At 65.4% G+C, this 20,741-nt stretch overlaps 2 protein-coding genes across 2 annotated transcripts; one reads left to right on the top strand and one right to left on the bottom strand.

Annotated features, from left to right (window-relative positions):
* Window positions 1-600: 600 nt before the first annotated feature.
* Window positions 601-7,716, bottom strand: LOC126646734 (blue-sensitive opsin-like). The gene is made up of 4 exons (XM_050328253.1): window positions 7,521-7,716; window positions 4,532-4,978; window positions 2,101-2,269; window positions 601-652 (listed from the first exon to the last, which is right to left on the bottom strand). The coding sequence occupies exons 1-4, from the start codon at window positions 7,714-7,716 to the stop codon at window positions 601-603; spliced, it is 864 nt and encodes a 287-aa protein (XP_050184210.1).
* Window positions 7,717-8,960: 1,244 nt separating this feature from the next.
* Window positions 8,961-16,338, top strand: LOC126646733 (methyl-CpG-binding protein 2-like). Its single transcript, XM_050328252.1, is given in 6 exon segments — window positions 8,961-9,015; window positions 14,802-15,110; window positions 15,200-15,411; window positions 15,414-15,450; window positions 15,452-15,939; window positions 15,998-16,338. Coding segments are annotated over 6 exon segments (1,383 nt in total). The 5' UTR covers window positions 8,961-8,977; the 3' UTR covers window positions 16,297-16,338.
* Window positions 16,339-20,741: the final 4,403 nt, after the last annotated feature.

Raw genomic sequence — 20,741 nt, 5'->3', positions numbered from 1 at the left:
CCGGGCCGCACGAGCACTGCAGCCCCCTCGGGGATGTACCTGGGGGAGCCAAAGGAGGGGCTGGGATGGCCCCAGGACCCCAGACTGCCCCGGGACCCCAAACCCCCACATCCCCAGGACTCCCAGTACAGGGCTGCACGAGCACTGCAGCCCTCGGGGATGCACCTGGGGGGCCAAAGGAGGGGCTGGGATGGCCTCAGGACCCCGAACTGCCCCCGGGACCCCTAAACTGCCCCTGGGACCCCAACCTCCCACATCCCTGAGACCCCCAGTCCGGGCCGCACGAGCACTGCAGCCCCTCGGGGATGTACCTGGGGGTCCGGAAAGGAGGGGCTGGGATGGCCCTCAGGACCCCCAAACTGCCCCAGGACCCCCAAACTCCCCTGACATCCCCAGGGACCCCAGTCCGGGCTGCACGAGCACTGCAGCCCCTCGGGGATGTACCTGGGGGCCAAAAGGAGAGGCTGGGATGGCCCTGGACCCTAAACTGCCCCCTCGGGGATGTACCTGGGGTCCAAAGGAGGGCTGGGATGGCCCTGGGACCCCAAACTGCCCCTGGACCCCAAACCACCCCTGGACCCCCAAATCCCTCCACATCCCCTAGGACCCCAAGTCCGGGCCGCACGAGCACTGCAGCCCCTCGGGGATGTACCTGGGGGGGCCAAAAGGAGGGGCTGGGATGGCCCGGGACCCCGAACTGCCCCTGGGACCCTCGAACTGCCCCGGGACCCCCAAACTGCCCCTGGGACCGCCAAATCCACCCACATCCCCGGGACCCCCAGTCCAGCCACTCAGGGATGTACCTTGGGGGGGGGAACACGGAGGGGCTGGGATGGCCTGGGGACCTCCAACCACCCATGGCCCCCAACCCCCCCTGTGACCCCCAAACCCTCTTGAGACCCCCAACTCCCACTGGGACCCCCAAACCCCCTTAAGATCCCCAACTCCCACTGGAATCCCAAACCCCCTGAGATCCCCAACTCCCCTGGGACTCCTCAAACCCCGGGGACCCCAAACTCCCTTGAGGTCACCAACTGCCATTAGAGCCCCAAGTCCTTGGGACCCTAACTCTCCTGGGACCCCCAAACCCCAGGGACCCCAAACCTCTTAAGATCCCCAGCTCCCATTGGAATCCCAAACCCCTTGAGACCCCTAACTCCCCTGGGAACCTCAAACCCCCTTGAGACACCTAACTCCCCTGGGACCCCAAACCCTGGAGACCCCAAAACTCCCTTGAGGTCCCTAACTGCCATTAGAGCCCCAAAACCCTGGGACTTCCAACTCCCCTGGGACCCCAAACCCCGGAGATCCCAAACCCCCTTAAGATCCCCAGCTCCCATTGGAATCCCAAACTCCCTTGAGACCCCCAACTCCCCCTGGGAACCCCAAACCCCATGGGACACCCAACTCCCCCTGGGACCCCCAAACCCTGGAGACCCCAAAACTCCCTTGAGGTCCCCAACTGCCATTAGAGCCCCAAACCCCTGGGACTTCCAACTCCCCTGGGACCCCCAAACCCCGAGGACCCCAAACACCCTTAAGATCCCCATCTCCCACTGGAATCCCAAACCCCCTTGAGACCCCCAACTCCCCTGGGACCCCAAACCCCAGGGACCCCAAAACTCCTTGAGGTCCCCAACTGCCATTAGAGTCCCAAGTCCTTGGGGCTTTGAGACCCAAACCCCCAGGGACTTCCAACTCCCCTGGGACCCCCAATCCCCTGAGACCCCAACTCCCCTGGGACCCCAGATGCCCTTGAGACCCCAGCTGCCATTAGAGCCCCAAATCCTTGGGACCGTCAATCCCTGAGACCCCCAACTCCCCTGAGACCCCCAACTCCCCTGGGACCCCAACTCCCCTGAGATCCCCAACTCTATCAGACCCCAAACCCCTGAGACCCTCAACTCCTTCTGGGACTGCCAACCCCCTGGGACCCCCAAACCTCCTTGAGATCCCCACTGCCATTAGAGCCCCAAATCTTGGGACTCCCAAACTCCTGGGACCCCAAAACCCTTGAGATCCTCAACTGCCATTAGGCCCCAAACCCTGGGACCCCAACTGCCCCTGCCCTAACTCCCCATGCCCCCGTGCCCCCCGGACCTGCTCCAGCCGAAGAGGGGGGGCACGGAGGCGATGAGGCTGAAGATCCAGGTGATGGCACAGCCCAGCACGGCGTGGCTGCCCCGGAACGTGAAGTTCCCCAGCGGTTTGCAGATCACCAGGAACCTCTCGAAGGCCACCACGGCCAGGGACCACAGGGACACGAACCCTGGGGACAGAGGACACGGGAGGACATGGGTGACACCACTGCCACCACGGTCAGGGACCACAGGGACACGAACCCTGGGGACAGGGGACACGGGTGACACCACTGCCACCACCCCCCTGTGCCATCCCCATCATCCCCAGGGACCACAGGGACACGAACCCTGGGGACAGGGGGACACGGGTGACACCACTTCCCTGGGGACCAGGGACCACGAACCCTGGGACAGGGACTGTACTCGTGACACCACTGCCACCGGCCCTGGGACAAGGGGACACGGGGACACCGCTGACACCACTGCCCACGCCCCAGGGCACCCACAGGGACACAACCCTGCACAGGGGACACAGCAGGGACACGGCCGACACCCTGGCAGCACCCCACGTCATCCCCAGGGACACAGGGGGACGAACCCTGGGGACAGACGAGCACACGGGTGACACCACTGCCACCACCCCCATCATCCCCAGGGACCACAGGGACACGAACCCTGGGGACAGGGGACACAGGGGGACACCACTGCCACCACCCCCATCATCCCCAGGGACCACAGGGACACGAACCCTGGGGACAGGGGACACGGGTGACACCACTGCCACCACGGTCAGGGACCATAGGGGCACGAACCCTGGGGACAGGGGACACAGGGGGACAGGGGTGACACCACTGCCACCACGGTCAGGGACCATAGGGGCACGAACCCTGGGGACAGGGGGACACAGTGTGACATCCCAATGTCTCCAGACCCAATATCCCCAGACCACGATGACCTTCTACCTCAATGTCCCCATTCCCAACATCCCCATTCCCAACGTGTCCACTCCCAACACTCCCATTCCCAGTATCCCCATTCCCAACGTGTCCACTCCCAACACTCTCATTCCCAACATCCCCATTCCCAACATCCCCAGACCACAATGGTCTTCTACCCCAACGTCCCCATTCCTACCGTCCCCTTTCCAACATTCCCGTTCCCAATGTCTCCACACCCAACATCCCCAGACCACGATGACCTTCTACCCCAAAGTCCCCATTCCCAACATCCCCATTCCCAACATCCCCAATCCCAACGTCCCCAGACCCAACATCCCCAGGCATGGTGACCTTCTACCCCAACGTCCCCATTCCTGACGTCCCCATTCCCAACACCCCCATTCCCAACACCCCCATTCCCAGTGCCCCTATTTCCAACGCCCCCATTTCCAATGACCCCATTCCCAACATCCCCATTCCCAAAGTCACCATTCCCAACGTCCCCAGATCCAACATCTCGAGGCCATAGCGACCTTTCTACCCCAACGCCCTCACTCCCAACATCCTCATTCCCAATGCCCCTAGACCCAACATTCCCAGACCACAACGCCCTTCTACCTCAACGTCCCCATTCCCAACATCCCCATTCCCAGTATCCCCAGACCCAACATTCCCAGACCATAATACCCTTCTACCTCAATGTCCCCATTCCCAACATCCCCGTTCCCAACATCCCCATTCCCAATGTCCCCATTCCCAACATCCCCAGACCACAATGTCCTTCTACCTCAATGTCCCCATTCCCAATGTCCCTGCTCCCAACACCCCCATTCCCAGTACCCCTATTCCCAACATCCCCATTCCCAATGCCCCCATTCCCAACGTCCCCAGGCCACAATGACCTTCTACCTCAATGTCCCCATTCCCAATGTCCCTGTTCCCAACACCCCCATTCCCAGTACCCCTATTTCCAACATCCCCTTTCCAATGCCCCCATTCCCAACGTCCCCAGACCACAATGACCTTCTACCCCAACGTCCCCATTCCCAACACCACCATTCCCAACGTCCCCATTCCCACATATCCCCAGGCCACGATGACCCTCTACTTCAACATCCCCATTCCCAACGTTCCCATTCCCAACATCCCCACTCCCACACATTCCCAGACCAAACATCCCAAGACCATGGTGACCTTCTACCCCAACGTCCCCATTCCCAACACCTCCATTCCCAACGCCCCCATTCCCAACATCCCCATTCCCAATGTCCCCAGACCAAACATCCCCATTCCCAACGCCCCCATTCCCAACGTCCCCATTCCCAACACCCCCATTCCCAATGTTCCCACTCCCAACATCCCCAGACCCAACATCTCCAGGCCACAACGCCCTTCTACCCCAACGTCCCCATTCCCAAAGCCCCACTCCCAACACCCCCATTCCCTCCCTCTCTCCCTCTCTTCCTCTCTCCCTCCCTCTCTCCCTCCCTCCCCGCCGTCCCCCTCCGGTACCCCCGAGCGTGGCGACGAAGCCCTCGATCTTGCAGGCCGTGGGCCCCAGGGCGAAGTACATCTGGGAGAAGCTGTAGAAGGCGGTGGTGGAGCCCACGCAGATGACCAGCAGGTTGGCCACGGCCAGGTTGACCAGGATGTAGTTGAGGTGCGAGCGCAGCTTCTTGTACTTGGCGGTGCAGACGATGGTGAGGCCGTTGATGGGCAGCCCCAGCGAGATCAGCAGGAACATGAACACGGCCATGGCCTTGAACACGCCGGGGCTGCCCAGGTGGGTCTGCGGCACCAGGAAGGGGCTCAGCGCCGTCAGGTTGGGGGTCTCCAGGCTCATGGGGATGTAGAAGTCCTCGGGCAGCTCGTCCCGCATCTCCCGCGGCTTCTGCATGGCTGGGGGCGGGGGGGCGGCGCAGGGCGGACACGGGGCGGGGGGCGACGGCGGGAGGGACCCTTTTTATAGGGTAGGGGGGCGGATGGGGCCGGGCCGACCCCCCCTGCCCAGCCCACCCCAAACGCGGGGCGTTAATCGGGGCTCAGGCGGCAAAGCGCGGCTCAGCCCGGCTCATCCCGCGCCCGGCGCTGGCCAAGCCGGGCTTAGGCGGCTTTTGGGGGTCTAATCACCCCGAGCCCCCGATTAGAGGGGTTGGGGGGGATCAGGGAGGCGTCAGAAAACCTTCCCCCCCCCGCCCAAAATGAAAAAAAAATTAAAGGTTTAATTAGGTCCAGGCACAAAGGGAGGGGCGGCCCCCGCCCCCATCCGCCTTCCCTCTCCCCCTCCCGGGACCTGCTGTGTCCCCAAAGCACCCCCGAGGGACGGCGGGGGCTGGAAAGCAGGCAAGGGGTGTCACGAGGATGCCTGAGCCCCACATTTGCACCCCGAAACCTCCCCGGGACCACCCTGAACCCCCACACCCCATCCAGGACCACCCTGAGCCCCCCAAACCCCCTGACCCCCTTCCTGCCCCCCAAAACCCCCTGAGACCACTCTGCACCCCAAAACCTTCCTGACCCCTTCCTGCGCCCCAAAACCCCCTGGGACCACCCTGTGTCCCAAACCTCACTGAGACCACCCTGCACCCCAAAACCTTCCTGACCCCTTCCTGCCCCCCAAACCTCCCCGGCACCACCCTGCACCCCACACCCCATCCCGGGACCACCCTGAGCCCCCAAAACCCTCCTGACCCCCTTCCTGCCCCTCAAAACCCCCTGGGACCACCCTGTGCCCCAAAACCCTCTGGGACCACCCTGTGCCCCAAAACCTTCCTGACCCCTTCCTGCCCCCCAAAACCCCACGACTCTCCCTGCACCCCAAAACCCTCCCGACCCCTTCCTGCACCCCAAAACCCCTCTGGGACCACCCTGCGCCCCAAAACCTCACTGAGACCACCCTCCACCTCCAACATTCTCTCCCCTGGGACCACCCTGCACCCCAACCCCCTTGACTCTGCCCTGCACCCCAAACCCCTCCCGATCCCCCTGTACCCCCAAAGTATCCTAATCTCCACCTGCACCCCAAAATCCCTCGAGCCACCCCCGTGTCCCAGAACCCTTCAGACACTCCCCGGCACCCCAAAACCCCCTGACTCCCACCTGGCACCCAAAACCCCTCCAGAGACCCCCTGTACCCCCAAACCCCTCTGACTCCTCCGTGTGCCTCCAACCCCCTGACCTCCCCTGCACCTAACCCTCGCGCCTCCCCCTTACCCCCAAATCCTCCTGACTCCCCTGGCACCCCAAGCCCCTCTAACGCCCCCCTGCACCCCAAAATCCCTCCTCGTCCCGAATCCCCTCCCGACATCCCTGGCACCCCAAACTCCCTCCTGAGCCCTCCGACATCTCCCAACCCACCCCGGCTCTCCCTGAACCCCAAAACCCTCCCGAACCTTCCCTCGGCACCCCAAAACCCCTCTGACTCTCGTCCTGCACCCCAAACCCCCTGACTCCCCCTGTACCCCTAGAGCCCCTCTGTAGCCCCCAAACCCCTCCCCGAGTCCCCCCCGTGTCCCCAGACCCTCTGGTGCTCCCCAATCCCCCTCGCTGGGTTTTGGGGTCTCGGAGTACATTTGGGGTCCCGCCCCCTCCCGGGGGTTCTGGGGACTACATGTCCCAGGGGGCCTCGGGGACCTCCCCCCGACCTCCCTCCACCCCTCCGCGCCCCTAATCCCGGGGGTCAGGAATCGCCGGGATTAGGGACAATCCCCGGAGATGCCCCAAATCCTGGGGCGGGACCCCGAAACGGGGGAGGGGGCCGGGAGAGGGGAGGACACGGAGGGGCCTACTGGGGAAACTGGGGGACGGGACAGGGGAGTTTGGGGAGGGTCGTGGGGCTTGGAGGGGTGGTCGTGAGGCTGGGGGGTCGGGGGCTGGGGAGGTCGTGGGCTGTTCATGGGGGGTTTGCTGGAGGCTGGGGTTTGGGTGGTCCCAGGAGGGCTGGGGGTTCGTGGGGCTGCCCCGTGGGGGATCTGAGGGGGTTTCGGGGGCTGGAGCTGCCCCAAGGAGGATGGGGAGTCCAGGGTGTCCGGGGGCTGGGGGTCGGGGGCTCCGAGGTGGGCCGGGGTTTTTGAGGGGCCTGGGGTGTCTGAGGGACTGGGGGCTGGGGGGTCTCGGGGGCTGCTTCGTTGGGGGGTTGGGGGCTGTGGGGGATCTTGGGGTTGCCCCATAGTGGGAGGGGGCAGGGAGGTGGGAGGAGTCCCGGGGGCGATTTGGGGGTTGGGGCTGCTCCCTGAGGGGGAGGTTCGGGGGGCTTCCCCGTGGGGAGTGAGGTGGGGAGGGAGGAAAGGGGGTTGGGGCTGCCCCATGGAGGGAGGGGTTTGGGGGGACACGGGGGTGTGGGGGTACTGCGGGGGGTCTGGGGCTGCCCCATGGAGGGGTCCGGGGGGGTCCAGAGGGGGGATTAGTGCTCCATCCGCGCTCATCCCCCGCCCGGGGGGGGCACACGGGAGTAGCCCCGCCCCCCCCCCAGGGGCTGCACTGGGGGCCGTGACCCCCTTACTGGTCCTGGACTGGTGGCCCCAGTGCTCATACTGGTGGTCACAGCTCCCGTACTGGTGGCCATTGTCCCCATACTGGTGGTCACAGTGCCCGTACTGGTGGTCACAGTGCCCATACTGGTGGTCACAGCTCCCATACTGGTGGCCATTGTCCCCATACTGGTGGTCACAGTGCCCGTACTGGTCGGTGGCTGTCATGCCCAGACTGGTGGCCACAGTGTCTGTACTGGTGGCTGTGGTGCCCATAACTGGGGATAGTGGGAACTGACTACAGTGCCTGTACTGGTGGCTGCAGCCCCCGGACTGGTGGCTGTGGTGCTCATACTGGTGCTTTACTGGTTGGGATCCCCGTGAGACACCTGGGGACAGGTGAGGACCTCCTGGGACACCTGGGGACAGGTGAGAACCCTCTGGGACTCCTGGGGACAGTTGAGGTCCCCCTGGGACACCTGGGGACAGGTGAAGTGTTTGTGAGACACTTGGGGACAGGTGAGGACCTCCTTGGACACCTGGGGACAGGTGAAGAGCCTGAGGTCCCCCTGGGACACCTGAGGACAGGTGAGAATCCTGATGTCCCCATAAGGCACCTGGGGGTCCCCGAGGTCTCTTGGGACACCTGGGGACAGGTGAGGGTCCTGTGAGGTGCCTGGGGACAGGTGAGTCCCTCTGAGGTCCCCCGGGACACCTGTGGACAGGTGAGGATCCTGTGAGGCGCCTGGGGACAGGTGAGTCCCTCTGAGGTCCCCCGGGACACCCGGGGACAGTCGAGACCCCCCGAGCTCCCCGCGATGTCCCCGCGGTTCCCCCGCGGGTCCGAGGGGCAGCAGGACCCGGGGCGGGCTGGGCGTGTCCTGGGCGTGGCCCCGGGCGTGGCCCCGAAGGGGCGTGTCCCGGTGTGGGTGGGCGTGTTCCCGTTGCGAGAGGGCGTGTCCGCGGGTGGGTGGGCGTGTCCCCGCGGGAAGGGGGCGTGTCCCTCCCGGACCGTTACGGCCGTTGGATTTCAAACCGTTCTCAGCCCCGGGCGGGGGGGGAATTTGGGGGCCTCGCCCCGCCCCTTTCGCGCGCTCCGCCTGACTGACATCCCCCCCGCCCAATCAGCGCGCGGCGTCCCGGCGCGGGGCCCAATGGGCGGCCGCGCGCGCTCCGCTCGGCCCCGCCCCCCGCCTCTCCCCCCTCACGAAGCCCCGCCCCTTAACTGACAGCGCTTCCGCCAATTCCAACGGCCCGGCGCGAGCGCGCCGGCCCCGCCCGCCGCGGGGCGGGAGCCGCGGGCCAATCGCGGGGCGCCCCGGCCTTGAGCGACGGGCGCGGCGGCCAATCGGGCGCGGCCGGAGGGGCGGGGCCGGCGCCGCTCCGGGTTCCCGTCGCCGCTCGGCCCGGGCCGCCCCCCGTCCTCCCCCGCCCCCCGCTCCCCTCACGGCTCCCCCGCGCCCCCCGCGGGTTCTTCGCTGCGAAGAAAATGGCGGCGGCGGCGCCGAGCGGCGACGAGGGGCGGCTGTGAGTGGGGAGGGGGCGGCGGGCGCCGGGGAGCCGCTGGAAGGGCCGCGCTGTGGTGGTTTGGAAGGGGAGAGAGATGAGGTGGGGGAGCGGCTGCCGCGCGCGCGCGAGACCCCCTCACAGACACACACACACACACACACGCCCCCTCTCCTCACACCCCCTCCTCCTCCTTCTTCTCCTTCTCTCCTTCCTCCAGGAACCGGGAGCGGGGGTTGGTGAGGGGGTGAGCGCCGCGAGTGCGTCACGAGCGGCCGCGGCCCCCGAGCCCGGCCCGGGGGCGGGAAGGGCCCCCGGCTCGGGGACCCCGCAGGGCATCGCGACCCCCGCGGGTACCCCCACCCTCACCCACCCCGGAGCGAGGAGACCCCGCCCCGCCTCGAGCCGCCCTGGGATGGGGACACCCTTCCCCTGCGCCCCCGAATGCTGCACCCCCGACAGCCCCCAAATCGGGGACCCCAGGGCTGCCCCACATGGAGGGAGGGGGCTCTGGACCGCCCTTGGTGGGACGGGAAACGGGGACCCCCCACAACGGGACACACCCTCTGCGAGTCCTGCGCGCCGTGCACGGGGAGACCCCCGAAACCCCCCAAAATCACCCCGAGACCCCCCCCGCGAGTCACCCCAAAACTCCTCGGGACCCTCCCCCGGTCACTCCGAGTCACCCCAAAACCCCCCGAGTCACCCCAAAATGCTGAGCCCCAAAATACCTGAAACTGCCCCAAACTGCTGCTCACGGGGTACCCCAAAACCCCCCGAGTCACCCCAAAACACCTTGAGTCACCCCGAAATTCTGCGCTCCTGCCGTGCCCCGAAATCCCCCAAATTGTCCCAAAGTGCCGCCCTCCCGAAATCCCCCGAGTTACCCAAAAATCCCCCGAATGGCCCCAAAATCCCGCGCCCCGAAACGCTGCTCCTGCTGTGTCCCTAAACTCCCCGACTTACCCCAAAATTCCCCAAATTGTCCTAAAATTCTGTGCCCCAAAATAGCCAAAACTGCCCCAAACTGCTGCTCACGGGATGCTCCAAAAACTCCCCGAGTTACCCAAAATGTTGCGCCCCAAAATTGCCCCAAACTGCTGCTCCCGCTGTGCCCCCAAAACTCCCCGTGTTACCCCCAAATTCCCCCAAAATGTCACAGCTTGTTCTGCACCCCAAAATACCCAAAACTGCTGCTCAAAAAACTCCCTGAGTTACCCCAAAATTGCCCAAAATGCCGCGTTCACGTGGTGCCCTAAAATATCAGAAATTGCTCCAAACTACTGCTCACAGGGCACCCTAAAACTCCCCGACTTACCCCAAAATCCCCCAAATTGCCACACAATTCTGTGCCCCAGAATACCCAAAATTGCCCCAAACTGCTGTTCACGGGGCGCCCCAAAAACCCCCGAGTTACCCCAAAATCCCCAAAATTCTGCGCCCCAGAATGCCCAAAATTACCCCAAACTGCTGTTCACGGGACACCCCAAAAAGTCCCTGAGTTACCCAAAATGCTGCACCCCAAAATAACCTCAAAGTGCTGCTCATGGGACATCCCAAAACCTCCCCAAGTTACCCCCAAATTCCCCCAAAATGGCTTGTTCTGCACCCCAAAATACCCCAAACTGATTCAAACTGGTGCTCACGGGGCGCCCCAAAAACTCCCTGAGTTACCCCAAAATCCCCAAAATTGTCCCAAAATTCTGCACCTCAAAATATCTGAAACTGCCCCAAACTGCTGTTCACGGGGCGCCCAAAACCTCCTCAAATTACCCCAAAACGCTGTGCCCCAAAATACCTAAAATTGCCCCAAACTGCTGCTCACGGGGCGCCCAAAACCTCCTCAAATTACCCCAAAACGCTGCGCCCCAAAATACCCAAAATTGCCCCAAGCTGCTGCTCACGCTGCACCCCAAGACTCTCCGACACCCCAAAATCCCTTTAAATTGCCCAAAATGTCGCGCTCATGTGTTGCCCAAAAATATCCAAAATTGCCCTAAACTGCTGATTATGGGACGCCCCAAAAACTCCCTGAGTTACCCCAAAATCCCCCAAATTGCCCCTAAATCCCTTCATGACAGAATGCCCCAAAATACCCTGAGTTACCCCAAAACTACCCAGAATTACCCCCAAATCCCCAAAATTGGCCCAAAATCCCCTCGTCACGCGGTGCCCCGAAACACTCCGAGTTACCCCCAAACACCTTGAGTTACCCCCAGAATTACCCAGAGTTACCCCAAAATTCAAAAAAAAGCCCCGAATTACCCTGAGTTACCCCAAAATTACCCCAAGTCACCCCAAATACCAAAAATTGCCCCAAAATTACCCAAAACTTCGTGGCCGCCCTGTGCCCAAAAATACCCGGAATTGCCCCAAAATATCCCAAACTGCCCCGAATATTGAGCCCCAAAAACACCTCAAATTACCCCAAAACGCCTCAAATTGCCCCAAAATGCCTCAAATTGCCCCAAAACGGCTGCACTCCCACGACCCCTCCAAGCGCTCCCGAATCCCCCCAAATCCCGTCCCAAACCACCCCAAAGCTGCGTTTGTACCCCAGATCACCCCAAATCGCCCCAAAACTCCCCAATTTACCCCCGAAATTCCCCAAATCGCTCCGAAATTTCCCAAATTACGCCGGAATCCCCTGGAATTTTCCCGGAATCCTCCAAATTCGACCGCTCACGCCCACCCTCACTGTGCCACTCACACCTGCTCTGAGACCCCTGAGACCCCCAGGGCCATCCCAAACTCCCCTGAGACCCCTGAGACCCCCAGGGCCATCCCAAACCCGCCTGACCCCCAGGGCCATCCCAGACCCCCCAAGACCCCCAGGGCCATCCCGGGACCCTCAGCGGCACCGCTGGAGGGTCCGGGGGTCCCTCAGCATCACCCAGGGCGGGGGGTCTTGGTCCCACAGCTCTGTCAGGGGAGTCCCCACCAGATCCCGGCACTGTGGGGACCCCGATGTTCCCCCCAACATCCCCCCCATCAGGGGGGGCTGTGCCAGACCCCAATACCCTCCCTGGGGCACGGGGGGCTCCCACCACCATCCGGGGGTCCCTGGGAGGGTCCCTGGGGGGTCCCCGGGGGTCCCAGTAGTGCCCTCCGTGAATGGGGAGGGTTTGGGAGGGGTCGGGGGTCGGCAGGGGGGGCTCCTGATCCCGGCTCTGATGGGACAGGGATGGGGGATGGCACTGCTGGGACCCCCAACTCCATGGGGACCCCCCAGCGCTGGATGAGACCCCCCCAGGGCCGTCATGGGGGGCTGCGACCCACCCCCCCATCAAGGGGCACCGTCAGGAGCCACCCCCGGGGGTCTCACATCCCCCCCAGCCTCACCTGTCTGTGTTTCGTTGCCAGGACGGGACCCCCACGGCGGCAACACCAATGAGGGGTCCCACCAGGACCCCCAAACACCCCCCCCACCACAGGGGGCTGTGCCCGAGGGACCCCTGCGGGGCACGTCCCGTCCCCGCGCCCGGTGGTGACACCAGTGAGGGGTCCCAGGGTGTGGTGACACCCACAGCCGAGCCCCCAGTGCCACCACCAGCCGGGCACCACCCCGAGGACCCCCTGGGACCCCCGAGCCCCTGGGCAGGGACCCCCCGGAGCCCCCCGGGGCTGTTTTTGGGGGTCACGGGGCTGTTGGACCCTCGTGTGGCTGTGCTGGGACGAGGCCTCAGGGAAGGGGAGGGGGTGTCCAGGCCCCCCCTGACCCCCTCACTGGGCTCTTTTATCCCACCAGGGGAATGTTTGCCCAGCACAGCCGTAATTCCCGCCCGGCACGGGCCGTCCCCCCTCCTTCCTCCTCCTCCTCCTCTTCCTCCTCCTCCTCCTCCTCCTCCTCCTCCTCCTCCTCCTCCTCCTCCTCCTCCTCCTCCCGCCCTTCCCTCTGGGATGGGACACAGGACGGTCCCTTCCCGCACTTTGCCCAATCCCGCGCCGTTTCTCCCCGTTCTGGCACCGCTGTCCTGGCAGTTGTGGGGCCTTGGCTGGCGGTGTCCGTCGGTGTCCGTGTGTCCGTCGGTGTCCGTGTGTCCGTCAGTGTCAGTGTGTCCAGCACTGACCTGCTCTGTGTTCAGGGACCTGCAGGGCCATGTCCATCTGTCCATCAGTCCAAGGAGTGGCGGGGCCATGTCCGTGTGTCCGGTGGTGTCCGTGTGTCCGTCGGTGTCCGTGTGTCCAGCACTGACTGGGGCACTGGGCCTGTGTCCGTGTGTCCGTCGGTGTCGGTGTGTCCGGCACTGACTGGGGCACTGGGGCTGTGTCCGTGTGTCCGTCGGTGTCGGTGTGTCCAGCACTGACTGACCCCGTGTCCGTGTGTCCAGCGCTGACCTGCTCTGTGCCCAGGGACCTTTAGGGCCATGTCTGTCTGTCCATCAATTTTGAGGAGGAGCGGGGCCATGTCTGTGTGTCCATCGATGTCCGTGTGTCCAGTGCTGACCTACTCTGGGTCCAGGGACTTGCAGGGCCGTGTCCATCTGTCTGTCAGTCCAAGGAGCGGCGGGGCCGTGTCCGTTGGTGTCCATCGGTGTCCGTCAGTGTCCGTGTGTCCAGCACTGACTGCAGCACTGGGATTGTGTTCGTGTGTCCGTCGGTGTCCGTGTGTCCAGCACTGATTGGGGCCGTGTCCATGTGTCCATCGATGTCTGTGTGTCCGGCTCTGACCCACTCTGTGTCCAGGGACCTGTGGGCCTCTGTCCGTCTGTCTGTCACTCTGAAGAGTGGCAGAGCCGTGTCCATCGGCATCCATTGGTGTCCATGTGTCCGGCATTGACTGGGGTACTGGGGCTGTGTCCGTGTGTCCAGTGCTGACCCACCCTGTGTCCAGAGACCTGTGGGGCTGCGTCCGTCTGTCCGTCGGTGTCCGTGTGTCCAGCACTGACCCGTGCAGTGTCCAGGCTCTTGCAGGACCATGTCCATGTGTCCGTGTGTCCAGCACTGACCTGTGCAGTGTCCAGGCTCCTGCAGGGCCATGTCCATGTGTCCGTGTGTCCAGCACTGACCTGTGCAGTGTCCAGGCTCCTGCAGGGCCATGTCCGTGTGTCCGTGTGTCCAGCACTGACCTGTGCAGTGTCCAGGCTCTTACAGCACCATGTCCATGTGTCCGTGTGTCCAGCACTGACCTGTGCAGTGTCCAGGCTCCTGCAGGACCATGTCCATGTGTCTTTGTGTCCAGCACTGACCTGTGCAGTGTCCAGGCTCCTGCAGGGCCATGTCCGTGTGTCCGTGTGTCCAGCACTGACCCGCTCTGTGCCTGAGATCCTGTAGGGCCGTGTCCGTGTGTCCGCGTGCCCACCACTGCCCCATGCTGTGTCCAGGGTCCCACAGGGCCGTGTCCCTGTGTCCATGTACCCACCTCTGACCCGGGCTGTGTCCAGGGACCGTGTCCATGTGTCTGTGTACCCACCACTGACCCAGGCTGTGTCCCTGTGTCCATGTGTCTGTGTACCCACCCCTGACCTGGGCTGTGTCCAGGGGTTGTGTCCCTGTGTCCCTCTGTCCATTAATCCACCCCTGAGCCGTGCTCCTCTGTCCCTGTGTCCCTGTATCCGCCTGCCCACCCCTGACCTGTGCTGTGTCCAAGGACCGTTTCCATATGTCTCTGTACCCACCCCTGACCTGGGCTGTGTCCCCATGTCCCTGTGTCCCTCTGTCCGTGTACCCACCCCTGACCTGGGCTGTGTCCAGGGGTTGTGTCCCTGTGTCCGTGTACCCACCCCTGACCCGGGCTGTGTCCAGGGATTGTGTCCGTGTGTCCCCACATGTGTCCCCACCCCTGACCCCGCTCTCTCTCCCCGCAGCGAGGAGAAGGCCGAGGAGAACCTGCAGCGGCCGCCCAAGGCCAAGAAGGTGAAGAAGGAGCGGAAGGAGCCGGAGCCGGCGCAGCCCGCGGCCGAGCCCGCCGAGGCCGGCAAGGCCGAGAGCTCGGAGGGGGCCGGGGCGGCCCCCGCGGCGCCCGAGGCGTCGGCGTCGCCCAAGCAGCGCCGCTCCATCATCCGCGACCGCGGGCCCATGTACGACGACCCCACGCTGCCCGAGGGCTGGACCCGCAAGCTCAAGCAGCGCAAGTCGGGGCGCTCGGCCGGCAAGTACGACGTGTACCTGATCAAGTGAGTGCCGGGGGGCTCGGGGAGGGGGCTCCGCTCGGGGTGGGGGTCCCGCCGGCCGGCGCTGACCGTCCCTTTTCTCCCTCCCCCAGCCCGCAGGGAAAAGCCTTCCGCTCCAAGGTGGAGCTGATCGCCTACTTCGAGAAGGTGGGGGACACCTCGCTGGACCCCAACGACTTCGACTTCACGGTGACGGGGCGCGGGAGCCCCTCGCGCCGCGAGCAGCGACCCCCCAAGAAGCCCAAATCGCCCAAGGGCCCCGGGACGGGCCGCGGCCGGGGGCGGCCCAAGGGCAGCGGCGGCTCCCGGCCCAAGGCGGCGGCTTCGGCGGCTCCGGCGGCCGAAGGGGGGGGCGGCCAGGCCAAGCGGGCGCTGGAGAAGCCCCCCGGGAAGCTGCTGGTGAAGATGCCGTTCTCGCCGGGGCAGCCGGGCCCCGCCGCCCCCCCGGCGCCGCGCCGGCCGGGCCGCAAGCGCCGCGCCGAGCCCGACAGCCCGGCCGTGCCCAAGAAGCGCGGCCGCAAACCCGCGGGCGCCGCGGGGCCAGGGGGGCCCGGCGGCCCCGACAAGAAGGCGGCCGCCCCCCCCGCCGTGCAGGAGACGGTGCTGCCCATCAAGAAGAGGAAGACGAGGGAGACGGTGGTGGTGGAGTCGGCGGCGGCTTCGGCGGCGGCCGCGGCGGCGGCTTCGGCGCGGCCCCCCCCGACCCCCCCCGGGGCGCGGGGTCCCCGCAGCGCCCGCAGCCCCGGCCGGCGCAGCAGGAGGGCAGTCCCAAGGGCCGCGGGGCCCCCGGCGCCGCCGCCCACGCCGCCGCCGCCCTCCGCCGCCGCCCCGAGCCCCCAAGGGACAGCGCCAGCACCGCCTCCCGGCGCCGCCCCCGCCGCCGCCCCCAGGACTTGAGCGGGACGGGGTGTGCGGAGCAGAGGGGGCCCCGCGGCCCCGACGGCTGCGCCAAGGAGCCCCTAAGACTCAGCCCCCCGCCGCCGCCGCCGCCCCCGGCGCCCTACAAACACCGAGGGAGCCCGAGCACAAAGACTCTGCCTCCTCCTCGTCCTCCTCCTCTTCCTCCTCTTCCTCTTCCTCGCCCTCCTCGTCCTCGTCGGCGCCGCCCCCCAGCGCGGCCGTGCCGCTGCCCCCGGCCCGCGACGAGCCCGTCGACACGCGGACGCCTGTGCCCGAGCGGGTCAGCTGACTGTGACGTCACCGCACGGACAGACGGACCGACGGACGCACGGACGGGCCCCCCGGCCCCTCCCCCACCCCCACGAGGGCAGAGCAGCCCCCAGCCCACTCCCAACCGCCCCAACCCCCCCAGTTTTTATTACCGACAAGCACAGCGAGGGCCGCGGGACCCCCACTTTGCACTTTGGTCTCTGAAGGGGGTTTCATCCGGGCCCCCAAGGCCGGGCAGAGGGTGTGGGGTGGCGGGGGGTCGGGGTCGCGTCTTCCCCCCCCTCCCGGCGCCGCTTTTCTCGTTCTTCCAGTTCCGTTCCGCGTTTTCCGCCCGTGGGAACCATTTGCACTAAGGAGGGGCGGCGGCAGGGGCGGGGCCGGATCCGGCCGCCGTCCAATGGGGAGCGGCGCTGCTGAGGGGGCGGGAGCGAGCGAGTCTGCGGCCAATCGGGAGCGGCGGGGATCCAGCGTGGAGCCAATCAGGAAGGGGCGGCGTGGCGGGGGCGGGGTACGGTCTGAGAACCAATCAGGGGCAGCTTTGAGTTGGGCTGGGATCCAGCGCTGAGCCAATCAGGAGGGGCGGGATCCGGTCTCGAGCCAATCAGGAGCGACTCGGTTGAGTTGGGCTCTGATTTCGAGCCAATCAGCAGCTTTCGGTTCGTTTGGGATCCAGTGTGGAGCCAATCAGGAGGCAGCAGCTCTCGGGCCAATCAGAAGGGGTGGGACCTGGGCTTTGGCCAATCAGAGGGTCTCCATTGGAGCGGGATCTGCTTGGCAGCCAATCAGGAGCAGCTTTGGGTTCAGCTGGGATCCGGCCCTGAGCCAATCAGGAGCGGCGCTCGGGGGGTGGGGCCAGGCCTCAGGCCAATCAGGAGTGACTCAGCACAGGGGCGGGGCCAGGTCTGCAGCCAATGGGGAGCGGCACTGGCGGGGGTGGATCCGGTGCCCGACCAATCGGGAGGGGGATGCACATGGGGGTGGGGCCAGGCCGGGTCCCTCCGGATTGAGGTGGGATCAAGTCTGGACCAGTCAGGAATCAGAGGGGGTTGGACACCGTCCAATCAGGAGCTGGGGGCGGGGCCGGGATCCTGTGGGGGCGGGGTTGGATCCGGCCCCAGGAGCGACTCCAGGTCGAGGTGGGATCCGGCCACGATCCAATCGGGAGTGGCTTCGGATTGGAGGGGCCGGTCCAGCCCCATCCAGTGGGGAGTTGATCTGCCTTGGGTGGGATCCGGTCACGGCCAATCGGGACAGGCTGCAGGAGTGGGTGGGGTCTGGTGTGGAGCCAATCATGAGTGGGAGATATGTGGTCCAGAGCCAATCAGGAGTGAGCACAGACAGGGGAGGGGTCGGGTTTGGAGCCAATCATGAGTGGGAGAGATCTGGTCCAGAGCCAATCAGGAGTGAGCACAGACAGGGGAGGGGTCGGGTTTGGAGCCAATCAGGATTGAGCATTGCAGGGGTGGGATCTGCTCCAGAACCAATCAGGAGTGAGGATGGCAGGGAAGGGATCTGATCTGGAGCCAATCAGGATTGAAGATTGCAGGGGAGGGATCTGGTCTGCAGCCAATCAGAAATGAGAATTGCAGAGGAGGGATCTGGTCTGCAGCCAATCAGGAGTGAGGATGGCAGGGAAGGGATCTGGTCTGCAGCCAATCAGGAGTGAGGATTACAGGGGCGGGATCTGGTCTGCAGCCAATCAGGAGCAAGCACAGGCGGGGGATCCCTTTGTTTGGGGTGGGGGGGTCCGGTCTCAATCCCTGCCCCCTGCCCACCCCTCCCCCACCAGCCACGTGTCCCGTCCCAAGGGGGAGGGAGGGGTCCCCATCCTGCACTTTACCTGCCCGGGGAGGGGTCACTCCTGGGGTCCCCCCGTGTCCCCCTGTTCTTCCAACCCCCTCGGGGTGCCCTCCCCACCCCGGCTCCTCATGGCAATAACGGGGAGGGGCGGCCCGGACAGAGCAAACCCGGTGTGTGTGTGGGGGCCTGTCCCAGAGTGGGGGAGGGTCTCGGGGGCCCTGCAGGGGGTGGGGTGGGGACCCCCTGCACCTATTTATTCTCTCGAGTCACGCGGAGACGTTTTGCCTTATAAAGTTCCGAGAAGCCCTCGGTGTCGGTTGTTTCGGGGTCCCGCGGCGCCGCCCCCGGCCCCCCCGGGTCTGTGTCTGTGCTGCTGCTGCTGCTGCTGCGCGTGATCCAGCGATTATAAATCTGTGTAACCCACCTCGGCCTCCCGAGACTCTTTCCTCGGCCCCGGGACCGCCCCGGGACCCCCAGACCACCCCAAATCCCCCAGACCCACTCTCGGCCTCCCGAGCCTCTTTCATCAGCCCTGGGACCCCTCAAGGACCCCAAATCCCCCAGACCCACCTGGGACCCCCTGGGGACCCCCAAATTCCCCAGACCCACCTCGGCCTCCCGAGCCTCTTTCATCAGCCCCGGGGACCCCCAAATCCCCCCGACCCACCTGGGACCCCCGGGACCCCAAATCCCCCAGACCCACCTCGGCCTCCCGAGCCTCTTTCCTTGGCCCCGGGACCCCCCCGGGGACCCCCAAATCCCCCCAGACCCACTTGGGACCCCCCCGGGGACCCCCAAAACCCCCAGATCCACCTCGGCCTCCTGCGTCTCTTTCCTCGGCCCCAGGACCCCCCTGGGGACCCCCAGACCCCCCGAATTCCCCCAGATCCACCTCTTTCATCAGCCCTGAGACCCCCCCGGGCTCCTGAGACCCCCCCAGCCCCACCTTGGCCTCTGATGCTTCTTTGGGTTGGCCTCGAGACCCCTGTGGGGCCCCCCATGGCTCCAGTGGGTCCCAGATCCCACCACGTGGTCCGGGTGGATCTCTGGTGGCTCCGTGGGGGGGGTCAGGGTTGGGGGTCTCCAGTCCCTCCCCTCCCCCGTGTGATGTCACTGGATCCCGGGCAGGGGGTCCTGGATCTTCCCATGAGGCTCCAGCAGATCCCGCCCCACCCCCCACGGTGTCAGAGGGTCCCAAATATCCCCGGGGAGAAGTTGGGGGGATTTTGGGGGGGCCCTGTGGATCCCAGATCCCCCCCGGTAACATCACAGGATTCCCAGGTGACGTCACTGGATCACCTGATGACATCACTGGGACTCCAGGGTGATGTCATTGATCCCAGTGATGACATCACTGGATCCCTGGTGATGTCACTGGATCCTCTCTTGTGACCTCACAGGGGCCCGGGTGTGTCCCCTCCCCTCCTCCCGGGGGTGTCCTGACAGCTGTGACGTCATGGCCCGAATGATGACGTCATCGTTGCAATGACGTCATTTCACAGGCCCCCGCCCCCGGGGGCGGTCCCGCCACACTCAAGATGGCGGCCGTTGCCCCGGTAACCGTGGGGGTGGGCGGGGCTTCCGCCGCGCTGCGAGGGGGGGGCGCTGCCGCCAGGGGGCGCCTCGGAGCGGGGGGCGTGGTTTGGGAGGAGGGGGCGGGGCTGGAAAGGGGCGGGGCTTCCATCGGGATGGAGGGGTCGAATGGGAGGGCACTGGGACAGACTGGGATGGCACTGGGAGGGAATAGGAAGGACTGAGAGTGACCAGGATGGACTGGAGAGGACTGGGAGGGCACTGGGATGGACTGGAGAGGACTGAGATGTCACTGGGAGGGACTGGGAAGGACTGGGATGGAATGGGAGTGACCGGGATGGACTAGAGAGGACTGGGAGGGCACTGGGAGGGACTGGAATGGAGTGGGATGGCACTGGGAGTGACCAGGTTGGACTGGAGAGGAGTGGGATGGGTTGGGAGGGCACTGGGACAGACTGGGATAGGCTGTGATGGACTGGGATGGCACTGGGAGGGACTGGGATGGACTGGGAGGCAGCAGGTCTGGGTGCAGGGGACACTGGATGGTTTGGGGGTCCCTGTGGAGATTTTGGGGGTCCCGGGGGGGCTCTAAGGGGCTTTGGGGTTCCTGAGGGGCCCCATGGGGGTGTTTGGGGGCTCGGGGGTCTTGGGGGAACCCAAAATGCCAAAGGGGGGAAGTGAACCCCAAAATTGGGGGGTGAAGCCCAAAATGGGGGGGATGGACCCCAAAACTGGAAGGGGAGGGGCTCCCAAACAGCCTCTGACGGACCCCCAAGAGCCTCCTGGGACCCCCCGGGACCCCCAAAACTGGCCCGGGGGGGGATTTGGGGGGGCTGCAGTGGGACCCTCCCCCCAACAGGGACCACCAAAAGGTGGTGAGGGGACACCGGGACCCCAAAATTCCAACTGGGCCCCCCAAATGGCTACTGGGATGCCCCAAATGGGCACTGGGACCTCACAGACCCCCAAAAAGGGGTCACGGGACCTCCGCAAAAACCAGCAGCCCCTCCCCCCGGCCCTTCTAGGAGGGTCATTGTCACACCGGAGCGTTTATTGTCACACCTGGGGGGGGACGTTTCACACCTGAGGCCGCGTTTTGGGGGGGCAGACCCAAATCCCCCTCAAATCCCC

This window comes from Myiozetetes cayanensis, unplaced genomic scaffold (genome assembly GCF_022539395.1).
Source record: "Myiozetetes cayanensis isolate MyiCay16 unplaced genomic scaffold, myiCay2020 scf383, whole genome shotgun sequence".
Lineage (NCBI taxonomy): Eukaryota > Metazoa > Chordata > Aves > Passeriformes > Tyrannidae > Myiozetetes > Myiozetetes cayanensis.
The sequence above is the reverse complement of the archived record's forward strand: the minus strand, read 5'-3'. Positions and strand labels throughout refer to the sequence as shown.